Source organism: Bubalus bubalis, chromosome 11 (assembly GCF_019923935.1).
Source record: "Bubalus bubalis isolate 160015118507 breed Murrah chromosome 11, NDDB_SH_1, whole genome shotgun sequence".
Taxonomy (NCBI): domain Eukaryota; kingdom Metazoa; phylum Chordata; class Mammalia; order Artiodactyla; family Bovidae; genus Bubalus; species Bubalus bubalis.
In genome coordinates, this window is record NC_059167.1 from 81,317,066 (window position 1) to 81,344,667 (window position 27,602).

At 42.2% G+C, this 27,602-nt stretch overlaps 2 protein-coding genes across 6 annotated transcripts in view; one reads left to right on the forward strand and one right to left on the reverse strand.

Moving 5' to 3' along the window:
* Positions 1-12,629, reverse strand: part of SLC7A8 (solute carrier family 7 member 8) — a 52,547-nt gene extending 39,918 nt beyond the window's left edge. Inside the window, exons 1-2 of one of the 2 annotated variants that reach the window (XM_006066467.3) lie at positions 12,334-12,629; positions 11,742-11,925 (exon numbers count right to left, since the gene is read on the reverse strand). In XM_006066467.3, the coding sequence (XP_006066529.1) occupies positions 11,742-11,883 (142 nt within the window). In that variant the 5' untranslated portion in view covers positions 11,884-11,925; positions 12,334-12,629. The remainder of the gene's footprint in view (positions 1-11,741; positions 11,926-12,333) is intronic. The other variant, XM_044925311.1, reaches the window with a different exon arrangement.
* Positions 12,630-12,697: 68 nt separating this feature from the next.
* The window catches only part of RNF212B (ring finger protein 212B), a 53,062-nt gene continuing 38,157 nt past the window's right edge, over positions 12,698-27,602 (forward strand). For 2 of the 4 annotated variants that reach the window (XM_044925314.2, XM_044925312.1), the window contains exons 1-2: positions 12,698-12,825; positions 24,591-24,649. In XM_044925314.2, coding sequence (XP_044781249.1) covers positions 12,773-12,825; positions 24,591-24,649 — 112 coding nt within the window. In that variant the 5' untranslated portion in view covers positions 12,698-12,772. The remainder of the gene's footprint in view (positions 12,826-24,590; positions 24,650-27,602) is intronic. The other 2 variants (XM_006066468.3, XM_044925313.1) reach the window with 2 other exon arrangements.

Genomic DNA, 27,602 nt, shown 5'->3' on the forward strand with positions numbered 1-27,602 from the left:
TGCTATAGCAGATGGTGAGGCTTGGCACTGGGACAAGAGTTCTCCCCATCAACCATCTTGATTTTGACCAAATTAAAATAACAAAGATAAAAGTGGGAGAAAAAAAAATAGAGACTTTCTTGGCTGTCCAGTGGTTAAGACTCCGTGCTTCCACAGCAGGGAGTATGGGTTTGATCCCTGGTTGCTGCTGCTAAGTCACGTCAGTCGTGTCCGACTCTGTGCGACCCCATAGATGGCAGCCCACCAGGTTCCCGTCCCTGGGATTCTCCAGGCAAGAATACTGGAGTGGGTTGCCATTTCCTTCTCCAGTGCGTGAAAGTGAAGCCGTTCAGTCGTGTCTGACTCTTCGAGACCCCATGGACTGCAGCCTACCAGGCTCCTCCATCCATCGGATTTCCCAGGCAAGAGTACTGGAGTGGGCCGCCAGTGCCTTCTCCATGATCCCTGGTTGGGGAACTAAAATCCCAAATGTCTCACAACATGGCCAAAAAATTGGGGGGGCTTCCCTAGTGGCTCAGTGGTAAAAGAATACACTTGCCAATGAAGGAGACATGGGTTCGATCTCTGATCCAGGAAGATCCCACATGCCTCTAAGCCCGTGCACCACAATTATCAAGCTTGTGCTCCAGAGCCCAGGAGCCACAACTACTGAGTCCACATCCTGAAACTATTGAAGCCCACGTGCCCTAGAGCCCATGCCTCACTAGAGAAAAGCCCATGCAGCAACGAATACCCAGCACAGTGAAAAGTAAAATTTTAAAAAATAAATAAAAAGTGGGAAAAAAAAATTGAATTATGTTAACCAAAACTGAGAACTGGGGGATGGAAAGGACAGGAATGTCTCGCTCTGATTCTAGGAAGCCACTGCCTAGAAAATCAGAATCAGATGTCTCCTCTTCCTTAGCAGCCTCTGGAACGACTACAGGAAGAGGAATGTCACTTAGAGCACAGCTATGTACTGGAGCCAAAAGAATACTGACACTACATTTACTTAAAAGTCATGCCTTTTATATACAATCTTTAGTGTAATTATTTGATTAATATATATCTCCCTCACTAGACTGTAAGCTCCATGAGAGCAGAAACTGTATTGTTTACCTGTGAAATGTCACAAAGTATTAATAAACACTCTGTAAGTGTTAAGCGAATAAATAATGTTTGATGTCAATCTACAACTTACCTCCACGGAGCAGTTTAATACACCTGTTTATCTGGAACCTCAGAAACCTGTGAAATATGTCAAGTGTGTATTGTAGGCAAATGAGTAAAGCAACCCACTTATTCCACTGCTGAGAGTAGACCGGCTAGTATTACCATCTCTACTTTATAGGGAAAGAAACTAGGGCAACCATTATTCTCATTTTTCCAAATGGAGAAAATGAAGGAGGTATTATTTTCCCCATTTTACAGATGAAGAACCTGAGATGCAGAGAGGTGGTTATTTGCCTAAATCACAGGGTAAATTAGCAGTCACCGTCATAGCCTCAAGGTTTTCCCTGAAAATTATCAGTTTTACATGCTCCACCCTATAGACAATGAGAAAGGTTCACAGAAGTTGTTTGTTAAAGAACTGGAACACAGATCTGATTCTTTCCTCCTATTGCAATATCACCTTCAGCGATGAGTTACAAAAGATTCATGCCCATTACTTACTTGATTCTCACAACTACTTTCTTGGGTGCACAGGTCAGGCACTCTCATCCCTATTTACCTTTGTTAAGACGGAGGCTCAGAGAGGCGAAGAGCCGTGATTAAAGTCACATGCTGCATTAGGTAGCAAGGCCTGGATGAGAGGCCATGTTCTTGGACTCCTGGCCCAGAGGTTCCTCCTACTCTGAGCTGCCTCTCCTCGAGAAATTACACAACACATACCTTAACTTTTACACTGTTCAAGAGCAGGGCTTTTACACTGTCCAAGACAGACTTTTCTGGAATGGCTTTGAAAAAGGAGAACTGGGGAAGGGCTTTTCTGCCTTTGATAGTCAACAAAGAACATTTCTTGATGAGAGGTTGGAAGAAAGTTGATTACAGCGGGAATTTTTTTTCTCCATTGTTTTACTCTTAGACTCATCATCTACAAAGCCACTCGAGAATAAGATGCCCAACTGTCTGGTAGAGCCAAGGTACTGGAGGTTGGTTGGGTTTTCAATCCTCTCTTTCATCGACCCCAATTAGGGAAATAACCATCTTATCACATAGATCTTCTCTAGTAAAAAATGGGCCCTAGGATGCCTGGACAATGAAGTCCAGCTTGGCTTGTTCTGTCAAAGAAAAGCCAAGTGAACCACTCCATTAAGAAGGGGCCAAGTTGCATCAGTGGGCAAGTCACCACTAGAAAAACTGCTGGAATTGAGAAAATCCACATTGGCCATGAACAATCGCTGACTTCCACCTGTGGGCCAATACCCATGTGATTCCTATTAAGGCCTTACTCACTTCCAGGCCTGTCCACGCTAGAATGCTGCAGCCCTTACAGAATGTCCTAGGGCATGGAATTACAGATTTCTACTGCTCAACAGATCCTCAGATCCGAAAGGCTTTGGCCTTCCCTACTGACTCATGCTAGTCTTGGAATCTAGCCAGGGCTTCTCCTGGACCTTGGAGGTTCTGTCCATTTCCATGATGTCCAGACAAAGCCAGGGTGAACCTTCTCTGTACTTCTCACACAAAATGGTTGGAAGGGTCTCAGGATTTTCAGGACTGCGAGAACAGCATGGAAGTGGGGTCAGCACATTGAGGCCAGGCTTTGATCCTCACAGCAAGCCTAAAAGCTCACCATGCCTCTCATCTGTCTCCATTTTTCATCAGGACTGTACAAATAGCCACCTCAGGGTGACGGCAGGTCAGGGCTCCAAAACGCCCTGTGGGGTTGCCGTCTCTTGTGGAACAGAGATGTGGAAGGAGCTTTAAGGACTCTGCTGGTTTAGATTCCTTGCTGAAGAATGAAATGGGCGCTAGACTTAAGAGTCAAAGGAGCCACTGAGTCCTTGCTTTGCCACTCACAAGCTGAGTGGCCTGAATTTTTCTTAGCATCCCTACACCTGCTGAATAGGAATACTTGCTCCTGCCTTGCCTACCTCACAAGGTTGTGGTGGGGATCAAAGGCGAATATACATGCGTGGAAGCACTTTATAATCTGCTTAATGATCACAAATATAAGGAGTTGCTAGGATTTGCAACAGTAGGGGTAGAGACAGTCTCTAGAAGACACCAATAATGGTCTCGTCTTGGAAGTTTAGCTCTGGAATAGCACTGCAGGGCCAGGCCCATGAAGAACATTCTCTGAGTATCTGTTTACTTGTCTAGGTATAATTTTTAGATGCTTCAGGTGGGTGGCCAACAGGTAATTGCATCTCAAAAAGTATTTATTGAGCACCCACTCTGTACATTCTTGCTTTAAAACGTAATTGGGAAGCACTAGTTCACACATGGATTTTTAATATAATAGATGGAGCCAACCACCACCCACCAGTCACTGAAAGACAGGCATCCTGGCCTGAGGGGCTAAGTCTGCTGAACCCTCAAAAGTGCCCATTAAGGATTCACAGCAGGTGTCCAGCGTCTCCCTGTCTGATTGGGAAACCAGGCACCAACAGTGAGAGGCTTTGTCTACCTCAGTGGTTCTCATCCAGGGACAATTTTGCACCATCTCCCCACCTTCAAGGGACAACTGACAGTGTCCGGAGACATTGTTGGTTGTCACAGCTGGTGAGGGGGTGCTACTGGAATCTAGTGGATAGAGGCCAGTGATACTGCATGGAACAGCCCCCCAAAACAACAAAATATCTGGCCCAAAATGTAATAGTGCTGAGGCTGAGGTAAGCCTCAATGTTAATTTCTAAAGTCTTTTTCAAATTTGAACTTAGAGGAGATTTAGCATGTTTTGTGTTTTGCTTGTTTTTTGCTAAATGTAAAAATTTATTGTTTATGGGAATAACTCATTTTTAAGCTAAGGCTTTTTTTTCAAATGCAACACTAAATTTACCACCTTAACCACTTTTAAGTGTACAGTTCAGTAAGTTCAGTTTGTTAAGCATATTCAGGGTGGTCCAGTGGTTAAGACTCTGTGTTTCCACTGCAGAGGGCACACGTTCGATCCATAGCTGGAGAGCTAAGATCCCACAGGCAGCTAAGAGAAAGCAGATTCACATTGTTGGGAGACAGATCTCTAATGGACGGTTTGGCTTAGACTGGCTGCTATTATTCAAAAAATACTTTCTACGCACTTTTCCATGCCAGACTGAATACATGAGGATATGAAAATGAGAAAGACTCAGTGCCTGTCGTCAGCAAATTGTGGGGAGAAGTGATGACATGATGCATGTGCTCTCAGAACTGACACCACCAGGGAGAGAAGTTGCAGGAAAGCAATCGCAATACATGACAAGATATTAGGGATGGACAACATCACTTGTGGGGGCTGCTCAGTAAAAGCTTCCTAGAAGAGGGGAAGCACAAGAAGCTGATGAGTAAGCAGACTCGATCAACAGAGAAAAGGAAAAACACTGTCTACTTGATAAACAGGTCAGACTTGGACTGAATTGGCCAGTTCTTCCCATCACCCGATCAATCTAATCTGTTTTTGAACCAAAATGAATGAGTGTGGGGGTGGGCGGATAAGGGAAGTGGGGGTGGTAGAGGATGAGCTTAGGAGAGAAAGAAACTAATATTTATTGAATATAAACTGCTGGATACCGGCCAGTTTAATATTTCACAAGAAATTTCTATTTTATTGCCAATGAACTTGTTCCAGGTTACAAAGCTTGTAAATAGGAAAGCAGTTTACAAACCCAAGACTATCTCCAAAGCCCTTCCTTTTCTGATATCAACAATGGTTCCTCCCTGTCCACAACATGATACAAATCATGGGAAAATTCATCATATGCTTTCTACTCCCAGCATCAGGACCCACTTGCAAATGTCTCCTTATCCCTAGACAACCTGACCTGCCTGTATCAGCTGCTGATTAAACACGCTATGCAGAACTGTACTCTAAAGAGGCTGCTAAAGCATTTATGAATCTCACAGACGTACAGGCACCTTGAAAGTCTATACATAGTGAGAAAAGTACACGAACAATTCTGCAGCACCCCCTGGGTAATCGGCCTTCACAATATGCTGCTCAGTGTGAGGTTGCCCAGAACATCTCAAGGCGCATTATGAAACCCTCTCCCCAGGAGTGACGTCACTGGTAATGCTGAAGATATAACCGCAGGGAGGAAACCAATGTGAAGAGTTGAGACCGTGACAATGGATGAGGGATGAGATGTGACTGATTAAGTTTTTCAGCTCAGACTTCATTCATTCTATAAATATAACAGCTTAAAATAGACTTGAGGCACAATTTGGCTTCTTAGAAATAAAATTCACCAGTGCTTAGCACAAAGCCTAGCATATAATGCTGAATGAGTATTTGTTAAATGTTAAAATATAGGATGATCAGAATCCTGTGACCAGTAGCCCCCACACCTGTGCCAGGGAGCAGCCTGCACTTTGTCATTTACAGATTTCCAGGGAGAAGAGCCCAGGGGGCCTCCTTTGCAGACATGTTCTGGGAGGGGAACAAGGCACGGTCTTTCTTGCTCTGCACTCTCTCAGCTGGGCGTTAAAAATTAGAAGGGATGAACTCCTTTTGGTTGTTTTGGATAGTTCAGGATATATTCTTGGGGTTATTTGCTCATTCCTGCTTTTTTGATACCCTCTCACCTGGAGGGGTGATACCTCCCAGGGACGGGGGAGCCTGGTGGGCTGCCGTCTATGGGGTCACACAGAGTTGGACATGACTGAAGCGACCTAGCAGCAGCAGCATCTCCAAACAATAATAACCAAACAAGGACTTCCCTGGTGGCCCAGCGTTTAAGAATCCGCCTGCTAAAGTAGGAGACACAGGTTCAATCCCTGGCCTAGGAAGATTCCACATGCACCTAAGTGCATACACCACAGCTACTGAAACCCTCATGTTCTAGAGCCCATGTTCTGCAACAAGAGAAACCACTGCAATGGGAAGCTCTCACTCACTGCATCTGGAGAAAGTCAGCAGGCAGCAATGAAGACCTAGTGTGGCCAAAAATAAACAAATAAACAAACAAAAAACAACAACCAACAACAAGAGCAACAACAGACATTCCTAAGGCTTTCTTGGTAGGCAGCTCTGCTGCTGGATTAACCAGCAGAGGACAGCAGAAAACCCCGGTATCTGGGCAACTTGAAAGTCTCACCCAGGATGCCCATACCACCATGCTACTTCAATAAGCCAATTTAATTCAGAAAAAGTGGTGTGTATATGTGGTGCTGGCCTCTCTGAGAAGGTCATCTGATCTGGGTACAGGGTGTTTTTGTTGTTGTTGCTTTTCTAAATAGAATGGGTTGTTTGATTCTGTTTCTTTGGACATCTTTTTTACCTGCTGGGTTTCTATTTTCTTTCCCGTACCCTAAGTGTCTCCTGCTCATCATTTATTCTGTATAACTCTGCTCTTTGAGAGAGCATATTGTAGCCCTGCCAGCAGCCCTGCCTCAACTAGATTATTCCTTGAGCTCCCTGGTTCCTGGAGGTAGGAAGCAACAGGATCCCTGGTTCCAGCCACCCTGTGGGACATTTTGATTAAGCCCAGTGGCTTCAGAGTTCAATGACTTGAGTGGGAATCCCGGCTCTGCCACCGCCAGTTATTTATTCATTCAATTCTACCCTTTCCTTAACAGTACTTATTTCATGGACTTAGATGAGAATACTTATAAAGCACTGATCTGGTATGTGGTCGTGTTCAGTAAATGGTAGCTACTAATTATTATTACACCACTAAGCATAGCCTCTCTCTGTTTACCAAGATGTGTTTGTTTTGAAAAGTATCCTACTTGGCTTCTGTCTCAAAGTTTTCTTTGAGAACAATGAGAGTTTCAAAAATGTTTTCCTCCTGAATGAACCAAATCCTAATCCCTCTCATGTTGAAAAAAAAAAACTGAAGTACAAATTTGAGAAGAATTTTCACACTCCAGCCCTCTGGTTAATATCCAATAGACATTTGGGGGATTAGAAAGCTAATACATTAAATCAGAGACTAAAATGTAACATCTTCTAAAATGGTGTAAAAATACATGGGTCTGAAAATCTTTTGAACCTGAAATATTTCCAAATCAGCCCAGTGCCATTTCAGCATGGTTATACCTATAGTATGCTTCTTTGTTGACAAACGGCCTTTTAAAAAAGCTTTCCCCCAACTTTTCCAGTATCAGATACCCATGTCCTTTCCCAACTGCAGTGTCAGGGCTATGATCCTGCATGGCCCACTCCCCCACCACACAAGACACACCAGCCTCCCTCCCTCCTCCCTTGGTTACCGATTGGAAACAGGGAATGGCTGAGCTTTGACTCTGGAGTCAGAAGATCTCAGCAGTCAGTCCTCTGGGATCTGAGACTCCATTTCCCCATGTTTAAAACAGAGCTATAATATCTGTTTCCACAGAATTGTGGTCAGGATTAAATATGGGAATATATATAAAAAGTTTATGGAAAGCTCTGGTTTTTCCAGTAGAGAATGCCGGTCCCGAGAGGAAGAGTGAGCTTGTGGGAGAGTCGATGGAAGCGCGGTCTGTGCTGACCACATCCTGCAGTAATGGAGCCAGCACACCTCAGGCTCCAACCCCCTCCACCAAAGTCTTCCTGCAGCTGTACTGGTACTTCTTCTACTCTCAACTGATTGCTCAGATCTTGTTTACACTGGGACACTTCCTTGCAGGGAACACAACACTGAGTGCTTCGTCTATAAAAACAAATAAGGACCTCTGCACAGGATCTGAAGGCAAACACCTCTTTTAGGACATGACAATTGAGAGTAGAGAATAATGCTTGTGAGTTTGATTTAGGATTTAGACAAGCTGTAGGTCTGAATCTTTAATACTTTTCAGCTGTGTGACCCTCACCAAGTTTCTTGTCTCTCTGAGCCTCTATTTCCTTATGTGGAGGAAGGGCTAAGAAGTGCCTACCATATGGGATTATTGTGAAGGATAAATAAGACAATGTGGGACTTCCCTGGTGGTCCAGTGGCTAAAACTTCATGCTCCCAATGCAGGGGCGCAGGTTCGATTCCTGTCCAGGGAACCAGATTCCACATGCTGCAACTAAGACCTGGTGCAGCCAGATAAATAAATACTCAAAAAAAAAAAAAAAAGAATATATGTTTGACAATTGGACAAGTGTCTGGCATATAATAAATTTTTAATAATAACAGTAGCTTTGATAGCATTAATTAATGAATTTTGTGGCTCCTTCATACTTTCTTTAGATTTTGAGGGGGGCTCCACATTCAAGGAGAAATCTAAGTTCACCTATTACCAACAGGTTTCTTTGGCCAAACATGTGGCGAGCAATAGCCTGCTTAAATTAGGGCAAAGGTGAAGTTTAAAAATTAAAACTGGACAACCTCATTTCCAAGTTGATGAAAACTATTCCCAGCTTAAAAGATTTTCAAGTTAGGTTTCCAACAGCCATTCAAATAAACACTTTATTACTATTGTCTTCACATTTTTGTCGAAGGGTCAATTAAATTCAACAATCATTTGAGTATCTATTTCAAGTCAGGGACTCTGCTAAGCACTAAAGATTCAGAGATATATACGACACATTGTTTTGCTCAAGGAAATAACAGTTTAGTTGTCGTCCTTCTACCTACCAAATCTCCCAGAATTATCTTCTCTATTTCATCTTTCTCCATGTCCTTCAAGAGCCTTCTTAATCTAGTTCTCGGCAAGAACTTCTCTTTCTTTGTGCTTCTCACCATTCACCTAACTTTTTCCTCCTTAGGTAACTCAACTGTATCATAAATTTCCAATGTTTTGTCTAATGCATATAAAACTTATCTCTCCGATTAGATTATAAATAATTCTAGAGCAAGCATCTTCTACTGGTTCATTTTATATTTCTGTAACACCGACCATCTTGTTATTCCTATTTTATTTTAAAACTGTTATTTATTTCTTTATGGCTGGACTGGGTCTTTGTTGCTATGAATGGGCATGCTCTAGCTGTGGTGAGTGGAAGCCACTCTTCCACGTGATGCACGGGCTTCTCATTCCCGTGGTCTCTCTTGTTGCAGTGCTCAGGCTTCAGTAGTTGTGGTGCACGGCCTTAGCTGCCCTGAGGTATATGGGATCTTCTCAGACCAGGGATCGAACCCATAACCCCTGCATTGGCAGACGGATTCTTAACCGCTGGACCACCAGGGAAGTCCTTATGATATTCCTATTTTAAATCATTGATGCTGACTGTGAATGAAACTTTTACAACCTTTCATGAAACACAGTTTAACTTATCCCTAAGTTAACTGGATATGAGATCAATTTGGGGCAGCTGCTATTTTTCCATACCTCGTGATCTAATTCACTTAGGAAATTTCCTTTCTCTTTATACCTTCGAATTCTTTCTTCCACAGCGTTGATACTGAACACTAGATCACTGAATTTCATGTGCAGAATGCCGTTTCTATTTTTGCATTTGGTCTTGAAAAAACCTGAATCACTGTCATCTACTCGGAAACCCCTCTAGAGGACAGGGCAGCTACTCAGCACATTTGTAAATCAACAGCCACACGGCAGGGGAAGTGGAAAGGATTTTGCCCCCACAACACCCTAAAGGGGAAATGTGTGTCTCAGCTTAATTGGAGATACAATCATGACTATTAACTCTACAAGGATTCTTGCACTTTGGAATAATATCCTGATTTCTCTGAAATCACATATTTGGGGCCTCTTTTCACCATAGAATACCAGAGTTATTATTCTTCTTGCTACAATACCAATAGGAGCACTGGGACTATTCTTACACTGAAGTGCTATCCATGAGGTTGTGGACAAATCATTAGTAGCATTCACCCAACTAAAAGCCATAGCTCTTACACCTGGACACTCCCATTTCTTCACAGTCTTAGAAAAATGCTAAAGAAAAAGACCAAAAAAAGCTCATTATATAGGAAAATATCCTCAACCTTTGAAGGAGGTTGGTTTTGAAGGCAGGAAGGAGGTCTGATTGTGCTCGAGTGCATGTCGGTGTAAACATCTGTGTATGAATCAGAATCTTCCCAAAGGAAGGAAAATACTTAATCCTCTCAGTCAAACTGTGAAAGAGGTAATAGCTCTGGGCTATTTATAGACCTTAAATTGGCATGTGCTGTACATATTGAGTACTTTGCTGATCTCATTTTTTTAGAGCAGTTGCAATAAAGGCGAGATACAGAAAAGGTAATGAGAGATTAAAATCCTGACTATAATATTTTAAAATAACATTACCTTACTTGTAACTGTAGATGCCTGGAAACCTACCAGAGTCAATTAGATACAGCAGCATTCCACTTTGAAAGCTGAGTGGAGATAACACTGAAGCCTGGGTGCAGAGGTGAAGAGGATTATCTGAATACTGTACTGATATTATTTGATTTCAAGGGTGTTCTCCAATGTCAGCATTGCTTAGTTGCCAAAATGCTTCTGTGCTACCATAAGGACCATGGGGTTATCCAGAGAAACTGGTCTGTGGGCATCAGGACACTGCTGCTGCTAAGTCACTTTAGTCGTGTCCGACTCTGTGCGACCCCTTAGACGGCAGCCCACCAGGCTCCCCCATCCCTGGGATTCTCCAGGCAATAACACTGGGAGTGCGTTGCCATTTCTACAAGCCTTCAATAGGAAGTCTGCACAGAAACCGATCTGGCCTAACTGTCCGGTACCCCTTTCTCTGGGGAAAAGGTAAGGCCCTCTCCCAAAGACAGCAGAAGAAACTCTCACCTTCTGGAGTAAAGGCAGTAATGAAGCATTGCACATCCATCTACAGTGGCTGTCTGGAAAGAGGACTGTGTTGTCTAGAGACAGGGCCATATTTAGGACCCCTGCCTGGTAGAGTGCAGTTACAGGGTTGGAGTGGCCTGCACTGGCATTCTCGGGGACACTGATGCTCCTCAGTTTCAAAGCCTTCAGCCGGACTCCCCATTCTAATTACTCCCGTTTCCCTTCAGAACCTCACAGGGTCTTCCATGAGGTAAGAGACATGGATATTACACAACTCCACTAAGCAATGAGAGAAGCTGCCAACTACACAATTACAGAAAGGTACAATCTGTCACTTCTTTTCTTCCATAATTTATTTCCTCACCATGAAATGGGAATAACAGCCCTGTCACATCTACTTCACAAGAGAAAGTGCTGGATAAGATGGGAAAGCTAGAGAAAGGCAAGGCATCCTTATACTGCTGTTGTGGCTATTTTTATTACACACCCCCTAGACCCATAGTCTCATATAAAGTAAAACCAAATAGCTCCTAAATACGTCTCAAAAGCCAATCCACAGCCTGTTAAGGAGATGGCTGCAGAAAAGCCTGTTAAAATCTAGGTTCCCCAGTCCTACCTTAAATCACTGGAATCAACCTTTCAGTGTAGAGTCCAAGAGACCTATATTTTCAACAAGCTTGCAGGCAACACTGACCATCAGCCAGGAGTGTGTCCCTTAAGTGCTCCATTCCCCAAACACTGGACAGAACTGACTGCTTTGGGGGAAGAGATGTATGATATACAACTCTTCCTGTACCTCTCAAACTTAATCCGTTTGTGCAGGCGAAAGCACAGGTGAATGACAACCCTTTTCTAAGGGAGCAGGACACAGAAACAGTGCTTTGCGGGGCTGGGGGACTGAGGGATTAAGGTTCTACAAAAGGACCACCAGACAGGGAGGAATGGTCGGTGGGAAAAGGAATTGGACTCACCTACAATGATAGCACAACCACTGACCAATCCAATCTCTTTCTTCAGGGCCACTCCGCCCCCTCCAGAATCAGCCTTCTGCGACTCGCTCTCACCTGGGTGGTTCTTTTCAGTGTTGTTCCGGTGCCTGGCTCCTTTTTCCATGTTTCTCAATAGGATTTCAACCTCCGAAAGGGATCTCTCTTTCTAAATGCATATGGGTGTAAATATATTTAGAGAGAGAGCCTTCCAAATGGAAACGTCCTTTTCCGTGATAAGGACCACTCCTACCCTCTTTAAAAAAAATAAAAGACCCAGGCAGATAAAAGCGAACGATCCAAATATACCTATTCCGTCTTGACACTTTCTTGTCACTCGTGCTTACAAACAGGAAAGTGTTGTTAAAATGGGGGCGGGGGGTGAGACACAGACATTTAAATGTAAAAATAGAACTGCACCAGCTACTCTGGCTGGAATTCTCCTGAAAGGGATGTAGCCTTCAGAAAGCAGGACCGTTTTGCACTGTGTACCAGGCAGTGGCTTATTTCAGAGCTTCAAAGAGGTAGTCTGGATTTCCCTCAGCTATACCCCTAAGAAAACAGAGATTGTCTTTACCTCCCCTTAGCCTTTTATGAGGATAAAAGTCGTTTTCATTAACTGAAAGGAAAAAAGGCAATCCTCAGCTACTTTCTTCTCTTTCAGTGGACCCGACCGGTTTGCTCCGGGTCCTGTTTCCACCTGGCGTGGGTTCCTTCCCCCTCCCGTCTCCTGCCTTCCGCTTTCTCCAGAGGTCCTCTTCTGTCTCGCTTGTTTTCTTGTCCTTGTTTTCCTTCTTCGGATCTCCGTCAATCCTCAGGGCACAGACCGCACTATCCCTTGTGGTTCCAGGAGAGTGCCTCTAGCACAAACGAACGTGCTTCCCTTTTAGCGAGGGGTTTTAAGTGCTGGGATAGCTCCGCCTCCCACCTCCAGCGTTGCTCTCCATCCTCCGTCTCCTCCCTCCTGTTCAATGTAAATAGCAGCACACAGTCCCCAAAGATCACCGACAAGATGGATGAAAAGATTTCGCTTTAGTCGATCTTCTCCCTTGTCTCCATCTTTCTCTTTGTAAGTAGTGGAAGTAAAATCCTCCCAGGTCGACTGTTCGGGAGAGTCCAGGAGCTGGTATAGCATTACAGGTCATTCAGCAGACGTGGGCTTTATAAATAAGGGACCGGTTGTGCACACACTTCAATGCTATCAGAAATACACTGGCGAATGTATTAAAATATTTATGTCTGGAAGATTTGAAGGAGAGAAGGCAGTAGGGACGTTATCTTCAAGTATCTGAAAATAGGAGGAAATCGGGGGTGGGGAAGGGGAGTGGAAGGAATTAAGACTAATGGAAAAGAAGTTCATTTAGTATAATTGTGAGCAGCCTTGAAGAGTACAGTGGAAACAGAAGTATCTCTTACTAATATTTAGTGTTAGATGAAACAGAAAAAAAAACAAACCTCAACCCTGGTCCCAGGAAAAAAATGACACAAAATCCAGTGGAATGGGGCCTTTTATAGCTTCTAAAATTATATTTTTGCATAATGAAATTATTAGAAAGGCAGACCAGAGAGGAGGTGGGGAGTTATCAGCACCTCTCTGATCATGAAGCAGATTGTTGATGTTAAGCGATGACTTACTTCCATATTGATATTGTATGTAGTCTTCTGTGAAGAATTCTACCCAGAAACTCCTGCCTGAGGTGAGAGCAATGATGTCTATTTATAATTGCAAAGTACTCTGAAAAAACAGCAGAAAGCAATATAGCAGACAAAAGTATAAATCTAAAATGAAATTATTTTGAATATGTGTTACATACATTATGCAAAAGCACTTGAGTTTAAAGTGGGTCTAAAAAAGAAAGTTCCCAAGTTGTCACTAAGTGTGGAAATTTGGCCTCACTTTCTGCAGAATGTTCCAAAAGATTTTGGGTTTTAAGAAAAGTAAATACTTAATTCCTTAAAGTGGGGATGGTTGAGCTGTTGTAGGAAGGTCTTTTCCAAATGGGGTAAAGTCCAATCAACAATCTTTTCTACTTCTCCCCTTAACCACTCAGCAAGTATTAAGAGGTTTCAAAGGTTGAGAGTTCAACTGCTTCTCCTTCTGCAGTTCATGATACAATAAATTGAAAGCCTCAGCAAAAAAAAAAAAATAAAAAAAATAAGGTGGGGGGTGGTGATGCAAAAAGGATTTTTTTCTTAACAAAAGGAGCAGATGAACAGACAAGGCAGGGAATATATAGCCCAAAACTCCACAGGAGGGGAAGAGTCATGAGAAATGAAAAAAATTTGAATTGCTTTTGGCCTTTCCTCATGACATTGGAGAGCATCAATAATTTCATTTGGAAACTTCTACTCAAATTTCAACATCAAGGTATAAAACAGTCTTTCTGCTCTCAAATATGAATTCTTTCAGTAATGTTTCCATTCAAAATGTGTAGATTTAGTATGAGATAAAATAAGAATGTGATTAATTCAAGGTCTCTTGCCTAAACTGGTGCTAACTGACCACAATATGGTAAGCTTTAGCCATCTCAATTTATGAACTAAGAAGCTAAGAGAGGAATGGGATCAAATACAAGCGTGGAATGCAATTAAGCACCCCCAATTGGAAAGAAAGGGTTGTTGAAGATTAATATTTCTATTTCTTTTGCACTTGAAGTTTGTAAGTGGCTTATGATTGTCTACTAATGGTATAATGTAAAAGCTAGAAAAGGAATCTCTACCCCTTCTCCCTCCACAAGACCATTCATGCATATTATATGGCTCCCTCCAGGTTGGGATCTTTTTGTGAAATAAATCCTAAGTGTGTCAAAATTCCACATGGCTAACGTGGAAGTCAGGCGAGAAAGATTCTTCCTGTGATATGTTGGGAAAAATCTGTAAGAATAATTAACTGAAGGTTCAATTTTGAGCACTGAATTCTTCTTTATTCATAACTAATGTACATTTGCCTTTATAACTTTAAATCTACTATCCATATTTAAATAATATATTATCTACAAACTGTTTTCTGCACAATATCTTGATTTTTTTCTCATTAAATACTATGGGTAGATAAGACTATTATTTTTTCCTCTTTTAAAGATTAGAAAGCTGAGGCTCGGAGAAATGTCTTATCTGAGGACAAAGATAGGGCACCTTTGGACAGACAGGATATCAATGGTTTACATTGAGATCTTTTCCCAGGACACTGCAGCTACTTGCTGATTCCTCAGCTTCTTCCACCTGAGGGAGACGAAGACCTTTGATCAGGGCCATGTCCAAATCTTCTTGAGTTGATATCATAAATGTGCTAGAGCCCCACTTTGATATCACACCTGATATTTGTTCAGTGAGACCCACAGGTTTTAACCTGTCCCCTACCCCTCTACTGGAGAAGGCAATGGCACCCGACTCCAGTACTCTTGCCTGGAAAATCCCATGGATGGAGGAGCCTGGTGGGCTGCAGTCCATGGGGTCACTAAGAGTCGGACATGACTGAGTGACTTCCCTTTCACTTTTCACTTTCATGCATTGGAGAAGGAAATGGCAACCCACTCCAGTGTTCTTTCCTGGAGAGTCCCAGGAACAGGGGGAGCCTGGTGGGCTGCTGTGTCTGGGCTCGCACAGAGTTGGACACGACTGAAGCGACTTAGCAGCAGCAGCAGCTACCCCTCTACTTGTACCCTTTTCCCGTAGTCCCACAGTCCTTTCCAGGTACTTTAATACAACTCTATTTCCAGAATCACTGTTTACTGGGTCACTGTTTACTATTGTTTTTCATGCTTGAGATGAGAAGAAATTAATCTTTTTACCCAGGGAAAGGGTGGGTAAGAGGGTAGTTTTCTTAGGAATCTGTAGTTAGGAAGAGAAAGGCTGTGTGAGGCTGACATCTACTGTACAAAGAGGGGTATAGCATGGGGGCACGCTACTTGTGTAATAGTGGAACAGAAGCACTGTCATGTTTCAGTATTCTGCTTTCAAAACAACAGATAAGAAGTAACTGTTAATGCAGAGGAGTAGAGCACAAAGCACATTCACTCCATTTCTGGCTTTTTTTTTTTTTTGCCTTGTTTCATGGCTTTCATGATTTCAGTTCCATGGCCAGGGTTCAAACCTAGGCCCTGGCAGTGAAAGCCACTGGACCACTGGACCACCAGGGAATTCCCTTGACTTCTTTTTCTGGACAAGCATTTTATTTTTGTTCCTTGTACTAGAGCTGTGAAGTCTGAGGTCACTAAAAGAGGATCCAAATCTCTTTCTGGAGGGAACTCACAGTCCATGCTCCCAATCCACTCTTCTCGCACCTTCCTGCTCAAAGTCAGAAGGGAGCCATGATTTCACTTAAAGCCAGCTTTCTTCCTAGAATCCCAGCGACCAGCCTATAGTGAAACAGTGGCTTTCTGAGCTAGTGGTTCTAAGAGCCTTTGTTTCATTAAAAATGGAAAGCAGATGAAAATTAGTAAAGAAGAAGGAGGAAGGAAGAAAAGGCCAAAACAGGTAAGAAAAAAGGAAGGTGGAGTGAGGAGATGCCCTCAGTTAAGCCCTTTCAAGGGTATGCTCTGTTTGCCTTTCAGACATATTCCTAAATTGAAAGGAACTTATATCTCCCGGGGTTTATGTAGTCCTGAGAATTTGGATGGAGCAGACCCTGTTTTGTTATGATGGTCCATTAATTCATGCTTTTCTGGAGATAATGATGGATCCTTGCTCTGACACTAGAGATAAAAATTCCAGCATATTACTCTTCTGTCTGCTGCACTTGGCTGCTTTCCATGGAACTAGCCCAGCACCAGTGGGAAAGAAAGAAAGATGCACTCCCCGAGGCAGACTGCATGTCCTTCACTCCTTTACTGGCCACATCTATCATGGCACCTTGGTATTCTTCTTTTTAGGATTTAGGTGACTTTAGTTTTGAGTACTTAAATATGAAACTTCCACCTCCTCACTGGTTTTCACTGAGGAGTTGTATTTACCAAAGATGAGGGCTCTTGTCTTTTAAGATATGGAAGAGAAGTTCTCTGAGGGCAGAGGTTTGTTTTGTTCAACTGAGGTAGCCCTACTGCCTTAAGTGGTGCCTGGCACTCAATAAATAGGATTCAGTGAATGAATGATGATATGCATTAATGAATAATAAATTATATAATAACAAATGAACCGATGTGCTGACTAATTGTAGCAAGATATAGTCCTCAGTGCTGGGAGAGGTACTGGATTGTGGAAAGAGGGGAACAACACCATCCAAGTTGGACTTAAAGACCATTTCTCACGGAGCACACATCTCAAGCAGGCCTTCCACACTGCCCTACCGTAGTCCCATAGTCATTGCCTCTTGCGTTTATCTCCTGCTTGCTGCAAACCAAAACCATCTCCCAAATCCTCACTTTCAGTTGACATCCTTGCCTGTTGTTTCATGGTGAGACAATAGAAGAGAATGGCCATGTCCTCCAACCACTAAATCTGTCCAAGTGCCTGTATCTTTCCCTGCATACTCGACCTCCTCTCCTGTAGAAATGGATGTGGTGTGTTCCTGGGTATCTCCCTGACTTGTGTACTAGCTTCTCTGTCCTTTCTTACCCACTCAGGAATTTTGCTCCTGCAATTACTCCTCTCTTTCCAGAATCATGTTTTTTACTCTCTCCTGGATCATTCCTATCAGCATGCAAACGTGCTGTAATAACTTCAGTTTAAAAAATACAAAACTAACAGAACCTCCCTTGTCTTTACTTCCCTCTTCAGCTGCCACGCCACTTCTCTGCTCCCTGTTTTCACTTCTTCACCTCCATTCATGCTTGAGTCCACTACCCTTAAGCTTTTGTCTTTATTCACACGATGAAGCCATCTGCCAAGGTCACAGGTAGCCACCACAGAGTCCAATCTAATAGGCATTTCTCAGTCTCCAGCCTACTCATCTCACAGCAGCCCTGGCTCCTGGCATCCACTCTTCTGGCTTTCCTCTACCTCATTGGCCTCTTAGGCTCCTCAGCCGGATCCTTTTTTCTTCCCAATCTCTCCTTTTCTCCATCTTCCCTCACTACCTGGGTGTTCTCGTTCAGTCCCGTGACTTTCAGTAGCATCTACACACTGGTATTTCCCAGATTTATAGATCCAGCCCTCATCTCTCCCAGAAACTCTGAAATTAGCTATCTATCAACTTGATGTCTTTCTTGGATGTGTGTGTAATAGGCATCTCAAACTTAACATGCCCAATTACTTCAAACCTGTGCTTCCTCCAGTATTCCTCACTTTAGTAAATGGCACTCCTTGGTCAGGCCAAACATTTTGGAGTTAACCTTGACTTACCTTGTCTCTTATCATTTACTCTACATCTGGTTTATCAACCAATTCTATTAGCTGTCAATTTAAATTTACTGAGAAATGACTTATTTCTTACCATCTTCACTGCTACTACCCTAATTCATTATGACCTTTATGACCTTCTCACCAGCTCTCACCTGGACTGTTTCAATCATTTCCTAGTTGGGCTCCCTGTTTCAGACACTTGTTCTCCTAAAATGTCCTGCTATACATCCTTCTTAACAGAGCAACCAGAATGCTCCTCTATAATCATAAGTCAAGTCATATCTCTCCCTTGCTCAGAATCCTCCAAAGGCTGCCCATCCCACCTGGTTAGAGTCAGGTCTGAAGTCCTTTCTCATGGCCTCAGGTGAGCATTCCAAAATCATATCCTTGTACTCTTCCTTCCACTTAGTCCTCCTGGACTCCTAGGCCTCTTTCCTGTTCTTTGAACACTGAGCTCCGCCTCAGATCTTTACATTGGCTGGAGCTTCAGTGAGGAAGACTCCTCCTCTAGACAGTCCTGTGCTTTGCCCCCTCCTGTTATGCTCATCCATCATCAAATGCCACCTTGCAGGATTTCTCTGATCACCCAATAGAAAAATCAGTCTTTATCCCATCACCTGGGCATTATTTGTTGTCATTATTACCTAATATTTTTTGCTTATTTTTTCCTTGTTTCCCCTGTTAAAATGTAAGCTACAGATTATTGGATTTTTAAATTTTTAGGTGGGAAAATGATATTATGGTTATAATGAATATATAATTGTATATCATGGCTATTTAGAGTTGTATACCAATATGGATGAAACAGTATGATGTCTTGGGTTTGCTTCTAAGTAATATGAGAGGGAATGGAGAGGTAGCCTGTCAATGAAAGAAGGCTATGAGTTGATATTGTTTAAGCTGGGTGATGGGTAGATAGGAGTCCTTGATAATATCTTCTCTGGTTGTTGTTCAGTTGCTAAGTTGTGTCTGACTCTTTTGCGACCTCATGGGTTGTAGCCTGCCAGGCTCCTGAGGTTTCCCAGGCAAGAATACTGGAGTGGGTTGCCATTTCCTTCTCTAGGGGATCTTGCCGACCTAGGGTTAGAACTCATGTGCCATGCATTGACAGGTGGATTCTTTACCACTGAGCCGCCAGGGAAGCCCACTATATTCTCTAGCTTTGTATATATTTACATTTTTCCATAATAAGAAGCAAACACAACCTTTGGTAGATTATCATTATCTCCCTAATGCCCAGAGTAGTACTAGGCATATAGAAGGAATTCAATAAATACATATTTGTTGTACAGCAAAAACCAACACAGTATTGTAAAGCAATTATCCTCCAATTAAAAATAAATTTACAAAAAGAAGAGAGAGAACATTCTCCAACACATTTTTAAGTTTTAAAATGTTTCATCTGATCCCAATTAAACAAATGTTAATTATATGTATATAAACTATAGAATATGTTCTTTATTACATATAATAATAAAGGCTTGTATTGATCTATAAAAATTCATATTTATTTAATACTGATTGCATTTTGAATCAGTTAGGAGAGTGAAGGTATATTTTCAAGATAAATGTTAACCATTTACTACTAATTGTTGAAATCTAAATTTTAAGTTCCAAAGGAGATTTTATGAAGAGTATCCCCTTCCAGGTTTTGCATCTGAAAATGTTTAATTGTGGGAATACCAAAAACTAAACTTAAGAGCAATTTTTAAAAATCCAGCTTGGGGGCTTCCCTGGTTATCCAGCTTAAGACTCTAAGCTTTCCATGCAGGGGGCACAGGTTTGATTCCTGATCAGGGAACTAAGATCCCACATGCCATGCAGCATGGCCAATAAATAAATACAAAATTAAAAATATACATGTGGTTTAATTTCTTACCTCTTTTTTACCAAATCATGATAATTAACTCTCATTTCCTATACTACTACTACAATTGTGTAGCAAATCTGGAAAGGAAATACAAAAGTCTAAAAGGCTACAGTGTAGAGATCACTGATGTGCAATATACTGCCCATAGGAAGAGAATGTGATTGTTAAGGAAATTTTCAATACTCCACAATTAATCAGATTAATATAGAAATAAATTGTAATAGAAGTTGGATTACACATATGGGGGTGTGCTCAATTAATGTCACTTGCATAGTCAGCCCATATTTATCAGCTGTTTACTGTGCTGGATACTGGGAACAAAGACCATCTGCTGGGGCTTCCCTGGTGACTCAGTGGTGAGGATTCTGCTTGCCAATGCAGGAGACAGGGGTTCAATCCCTGGTCCAGGAAAATCCCACAGGCTTTGGAGCAACTAAGCCCATGTGCCACAACTGTTGAGCCTGTGCTCTGGAGCCCACGCTCAACAACAAGGGAAGCCACTGCAATGAGAAGTCTGTGCACTGCGACTAGAGTATCCCCCACTCGCTGCAACTAGAGAATGCCTGCGGAGAAACCAAGTTAAAAATAAAAACAAAAATGCTTAAAAAAAGAGACCATCTGCCTTCAAGGACCTCAGGGACTGTGATGATTAATTTAAGGGGTCAACTTGACTGGCCACTTGACTGGCATGCCCAGATTAAGCATTATTTCTGGGTTTGTGTAAGAGTGTTTCTGAATGAGATTAGCATTTGAATCGATGAACTCTAAATTACCCTAAAGTAAATTGACTCTAAAGTAAATTGCCCTTTCCCATGTGAATGAGCATCACCCAATCTGTTGAGGACCTGATTACAAAAAAAAAAGCAAAGGAAGGAAGAAGGAATTCACTCCTTTCTGCTTCCTATCTGCCTGCTGGAGTTGGGACATGTCATCTCATCTTCTCTACCCCTTGGATTGGGATTTTTTAAAACATTGGCTCCCCTGGTTCCCTGACTTTTGGACGTGGACTGACTTACACCACCAGCTTCCTGAGTCTCCAGCCTATAGACAGAGGGTCATGGGACTTCCCAGCCTGTGTAATGAGTAAGCTAATTTGTTATAAATAAATCTCTCTTCCCACCTCCATCTAATATACTTTATATATATCTTCTGCTGGTTCTATTTCTTCGGGAAACCTTGACTAATACAAGAACCTTAGATGCCAATACTTTATATCTTTCTCTGTTCTGCTAAAGTGAGGTACAGCTAGGTTGCCTGTGAAACAGGAGGGAAGAGGGCAAGGCACAACCTTGAAAAGAATGACAAAACCCTTGAAGAGATAACAAAAAATGATTAGAACCTACTAAGTTGAAAATAGTGTAAGATTCAATTTCAGTAGACATTGAAGTTCAGTGTACGCTCTTGGTAATACATTGAACGTGAAAGTGTGGGTCACTCAATTGTGTCTGGCTCTTTGTGACCCCATGGACTGTAGCCCACCCGGGGGGTTGCCTGGAATTCTGGCAAGAATACTGGAGTGGGTTGCCATGTCCTCCTCCAGGGGATCTTCCCAAGCCAGGGACTGAACTTGAGTCTCCTGTGTCTCCTGCATTGCAGATGAATTCTTTACAGCTGAGCCACCGGGGAAGCCCTTGGAGTGTGTATCCCTCCCTTAAAGAAATCTGCTTTCACTTTACAATGGCTTGCTCTTGAATTCTTTGCTGGGCAAAGCCAGGACCCTCACTTGCCTGTGCATTCCAGAGACTCATCTGAGACGTGGGACCTGACCAGCCTCTCTTGCCCCATTTTCCTGTAACATCATGACTCCGCCAACAAAAGATCACTGGACATTTGAGGAAAGCTCCAGCATGAAAGCCATAGACAATAATAAACATAGGTGATGCAAGGAACAGAGGAAAACTCCCCCCAAAATTATAATTACCAGGACCCCGTTCTGAGGCCAGGTAATAGGCCCATTAGGTTGTAACAGTCACTGGGTTCAAAACCAGACACTTCTCCATTCCACAGACAAAACCAAACTCCTGCGTTCCCCGTTTCATCATGGCCACAGTATCATGTTTTTGTTACTGAGTTCAAGCTCACTCTGTTCACCACGTGAGAGGCTAATAAATCCGAGAAATAAGGTGTTGAGGCAACGAATAGGGCTTTATTCAGAAAGCCAGCTGACTGAGAAGATGGCAGATTAATGTCTCAAAATAATCATCTAGTCGGGGCCTGGATGCCATTTTTTTTTTTAATAGAGCCTAAGGGAGAGAAGCAATGAGGACCTAAAGTCTGAAGGCAGAATCGAGGGAGAAGCAGTGAGGAAGTAAAGAAGAAGGGTCTTAAGTCTTGCAAAACATCTCTAGGAAGGGCCAGCCTTTGGAAAGGGGTGTGTTAATCTCTTCTTTTTCGGTAGCCATTCACAGGTGGGCAGGGTCAGATTATCTCTTCTTGGGCTGAACAAAAGTACTTTAGTTCAACAGTTCCCAGAGGGGCAGGATCCTTTGAGGCAGGCCATTATGTTCTTCTCTGCAACATTATCATAGCATTGTGCTTTCAATCACCCAAGCCTAACACCTTAATCTTTTTCCTTCTCTCCCCCTTTTTAACCCCGTAGCCAATTAGTTACCAAGTCCTGTTGTTCCGCCTCTGAAAATTCTTTCACATCTGTTTTACTACCCACAGTTGTTGGCTTATTCCAGAACTATTCATCTCTCTGCAGTCCCATTGCCATAGCCTGCCAATTAAGCCCCCGTCTGTGATCGTCCATCCTTCATTCTGTCCCCAAAGTTATGTTTCATAAAACGTGGGATTGATCATGTTTCTATCCTGCTGAAAGCCTCTGGTGGTTCTCTATTATATAAAGTTGTGGTCCCTAAAGTTGGCCGAGTGAGCATCACAATCACCCCAGGAACTTCTAAAATTAAAAAATACTGGCCATAGGGAAGGTAGGCCTTCTCCTATGGAATCTTCTGGTGGCAACTTCCTGCAATGGAAGCTCACCCACAAAATTCCCTCTGAGCTTTTAATTCAGATGGATATGACTATTGGTTGGGGAACCACTAACTTAACAAAGTCTAAACTCTTGGATAGAGGAATCAATCAATCTCTCTAGCTTTTCCCCATAATACTGTCTTTTCCTCATCATTCCCTTTTGGTGTCCCATTCACTCTTCCCTTTAGACACACAAGACCAGCCTGTGCTTCCCCATACTAATGTGTTTACTGATGTTCCTCTCTGCCTGGAAGTCCCCTCCTTCCCATCTCTGCAGAATAAAACTTCCCTATTAAAGCTCATTCAAATACCCATTCCTCTAGGAAAACTGTCCAAATTGTCCTGATCTCTCTCTCTTTTTTTGTTCTCATAGCATTCTCTACTTCCTCAGGGAAGCCTTTCTAAACTATATTCTCTCATAGTTATTGGTGTTTTGATTTATATGACAGTACTTAAAGTACATAATAGTAATACATTTATTTATGAGGTTTAAGAAAACATCTTTGTCTCCTACCATACTGGAAGTGCCTTGAAGGCAACAGTCATATCTGTTACCATGTACTGATGGTATCTAATACAGATGTTCCATAACATTTGTCGACTGGGAGGGAAATTAATGTTTTTGGAATGATCACATATTCTGTTTTGTTGTGTGTGCAATTATATCTCTATATATTCCCTTACTAGGTCACAGGCTTTTTGAAGGGAAAGATAAAATTTATCTTTGTACTATATCCCTATCCTCACCTTGATCTGTGCCTGGTGGCTAAGATGGTAAAGAATCTGCCGGAAATGTGGGAGACCTAGGTTCAATCCCTGGGTTGGGAAGGTCTCCTGGAGGAGTGCATGGCAACCTACTCCAGTATTCTTGCCTGGAAAATCTCACGGACAGGGGCGCCTGGCGAGCTACTGTCCATGGGGTCACAAAGAGTTGGACACGACTGAGCTACTAAGCATAGCACAGCACAGTATCCTAGGAGAATATAGATTCCAAAAGAGCCATAACTTTGTAGTCTCTCTTGTCATGTCCCCAGGGACTAGAGTAGTGCTTGGCCCCTGGCATTTGCTTAGGAAAGGCTTGTTGGATGATTGATTATAATGATCAGATGGCTCCTTCTCCTATAGTTCCTAGTGCTACTGTTATAGCCACGCGTTCCAGGAAACAAACTCACTCAGAAGGACAATGCAGATAGTGGAGTGCAGTTTATTATACCAGCGGGCCCAAGGCAGAGTCTCCTCTTAGCCAAGGACCCCCACCAGCATTTGTGAAAATCTTTTATACCCCATGTGCACGTGTCTGAACCCACCACCCCAAATTCCTTGAGACTTACATAAATCAAGGAAAATACAATCCCAATAACCCCATCATTCACGTGCTCTGTGCTCATGTGCTCAAACAGTCAAACAATTAGCCAATAATCAATAAGCCCGAGGTTACACTCCGATAGATACAGAAAAATTTATGGCCTGTCTGGAGGAAGGGGTGATTAGTGTATGTTTTCTCTTAGGCAATGAGTAACCTAGATATGATCTTCAAGGTTCCCCTGTCTGTAAGGGGTCTTATCCTTCTGTTGTTGCTTTTCATAGGCACTAAACACAGAGTTCAGAGTCCATTGGAAAGGTGGCCGAGCATGGTCAGGCCTAAGATGGAGTCCAGGCCCTATGAATTCCTTCTTCACTACCACTAATATTCTTCATTTTATTCCTAGATTTCTCCAATTGAGATATAGTTCCTGTTTGAATGTACTAAAGTGTGACTTGAAGCAAGGTAAGATTCTCCCTGATAATTTCCTTTCTTATTCCATTGTTTATCAAATATCTACCCAGCACCTGCTACATATCAGACACTGTGGGAGGACTGGTAAGCCCAAATTGCAAAGTGTAGTCCCAGTCTGGTTAGAGGGAGAGGTGAACACAGTGAGACAGGGCCATGACAGTGACATGGAAAAGTTACTCTGGGAGCGCCCCACAGTGGGCAGGCCAGACTGGCATCTGGAGAAAGTGATTTCTGAGCTGAGTCTGAAAGGACGAATAGAAGTTAATCTGGAGAATATGCCAAGCAAAGGCAATAGCTTAAAAGGCACACCGGTGGGAGAGTGTGATTTAAATTCACTGTGACTGAAATGCACTGCGCTCTTGACCAAACATTGAGAGGTGTAAAAAGAAACATAAACCACGAAGAGCTTTAGTGCCATACTCAGTGAATTGTCTTGAAAGTATCCGGCAGTTTTAAACAGAACAGTGATTGGATCTGGCAGCTTAGTAGGATGGAATGGATTGGGCAAATCTATAGGCAGAGAGCAGTTAGGAGGTGATTAGGGTAATCAAAACAAGGAATAAGGAGAAAGAAAGCAAGATTAATGAAAATAGAAAGATGATGGATTCCAAGCATATTTATAAAATACATGCTTGACGAACACTTACGTCTAGAAAATTAGTTTTAGAAATAATGGCATGGGTGCTTAAAGGTCAATAAAGATGTTTATTATATCGTATTTCTGCAACAGTTAAAAATTGGAAATGTTATGTGTCCATCAACATGAGATTAATTAAATTAGGATATAACTTATCAAAGCATGCAAACTTTAAAAAGAATGATGCATAAAGGTAAAAATATTAACTAAAAACAAATTGTAGGGCTTCCCTGGTGGCTCAGTGGTAAAGAATCCACCTGCTAATGCAGGACACATGGGTTTGATCCCTGGTCCAGGAAGATCCCACATGGTGTGGAGCACCTAATCCTGTGCGCCCCAACTATTGAGCCTGAGCCCACAAGTCACAACTATTGAGCCTCTGTGCTGCACCTCCTGAAGCCCACGTTCCCTAGAACCTGTTCTCTGAAACGAGAGAAGCGACCACAACGAGAAACCCATGCACCACAACTAGAGTATCGCCACTTGCCGTAACTAGAGAAAAGCCCCTGCAGCAAGAAAGACCTACAACAGCCAAAAATAAATAAGTAAAATTAAATTAAAAAAAATTGTAGATATTATGTATGTAATGTCACATTTTCATTTAAATGTGTCTAACATATGTGTATTGTGTGTTGGTATATGCATTGAAAAAATTTCAGAAAGGATTTATATAAGACCTGTCAACCATGTTTGTCTTTGGGGAATAGGGTCAGAGTGAGGGGCTTTCACTTCCTAATTTCTAAACCTGTGTTTTCATTTTTTAAAAATTGGATGCAACATGTGAGCCTGAATAGAAAACAAAACATTTTCTTTTTCTATAAAGGGCATTTGTGGGACAGTGGGTGAAATTTGACTAAGGTTTCTAGATTAGATAATAGTACCATATCAATGTTAATTCTTTGATTTTGATAATGGTATTGAGTTTATGGGAGAGAATGTCCTTGTTTATGGGAAATACACACTGTATTATGTCTGATCTTGTCATAGTTAGGAGCCATTGTCAAATTCAAGGTCATTAAGATTTGGCCCTATTGCTTCTTATAAGAATTTTATGCTTTTTGCTCTTACATTGAGGTCTTTGATCCATTTTTAGTTAATTTTTGTATATAGTATAAGTAAGGGTCCAGCGTTATTCTTTTTCATGTGGATATACAGTTTTCCTTGCAGTTTGTTGAAGAGATTATTCTTCCCCCAATGGAATGGTCTTGACATCCTTGTTGAACATCAGTTGACCATAGATATGAGAGTTTATTTTTGGATTCTCAATTCTAATCCATTGGAGTATCCTTATGCTAGCACCACATTGTTTTGATGATGGTAACTTTGCTTTTTTTAAAAAAATAATTAGTTAAAACTGGGCCTTTGTTGCTGCGTGCAGCTTTCTCTAGCTGCAGCAAGCAGGGACTATTCTGTAGCTGTGGTGCACAGGTTTCTCATTGTGATAGCTTCTCTTGTTGTCAAACATGGGCTCAGTAGTTGTGACTCAAGGGCTTAATTGCCCTGCTGCAAGTGGGATTCTAGTTTCCAGACCAGGGATCGAACTTGTGTCCCCTGCACTGTCAGGAAGATTCTTAAACACGGAATCACCAGTAACTTTATATAGTATGTTTTAAATTTGGAAAAAGAGAAGCTAAAGGCAAAGAAGAAAAGGAAAGATATACCTATTTGAATGCAGAGTTCCAAAGAATAGCAAGGAGAGATAAGAAAGCCTTCCTCAGTGATCAGTGCAAAGAAATAGAGGAAAACAATAGAATGGGAAAGACTAGAGATCTCTTCAAGAAAATTAGAGATACCAAGGGAACATTTCATGCAAAGATGGGCACAATAAAGGACAGAAATGGTATGGGCCTAACAGAAACAGAAGATATTAAGAAGAGATGGCAAGAATACACAGAAGAACTATACAAAAAAGACCTTCATGACCCAGATAACCACGATGGTGTGATCACTTACCCAGAGCCAGACACTCTGGAATGCAAAGTCAAGTGGGCCTTAGGAAGCATCACTATGAACAAAGCTAGTAGAGTTGATGGAATTCCAGTTGAGCTATTTCAAATTCTAAAAGATGATGCTGTGAAAGTGCTGCACTCAATGTGCCAGCAAATTTGGAAAACTCAGCAGTGGCCACAGGACTGGAAAAGGTCGGTTTTCATATCAATCCCTGAGAAGGGCAATGCCAAGAAATATTCAACTACTGCACAATTGCACTCATCTCACATACTAGCAAGTAATGCTCAAAATTCTCCAAGCCAGGCTTCAGCAGTACGTGAACCATGAACTTCCAGATGTTCAAGCTGGATTTAGAAA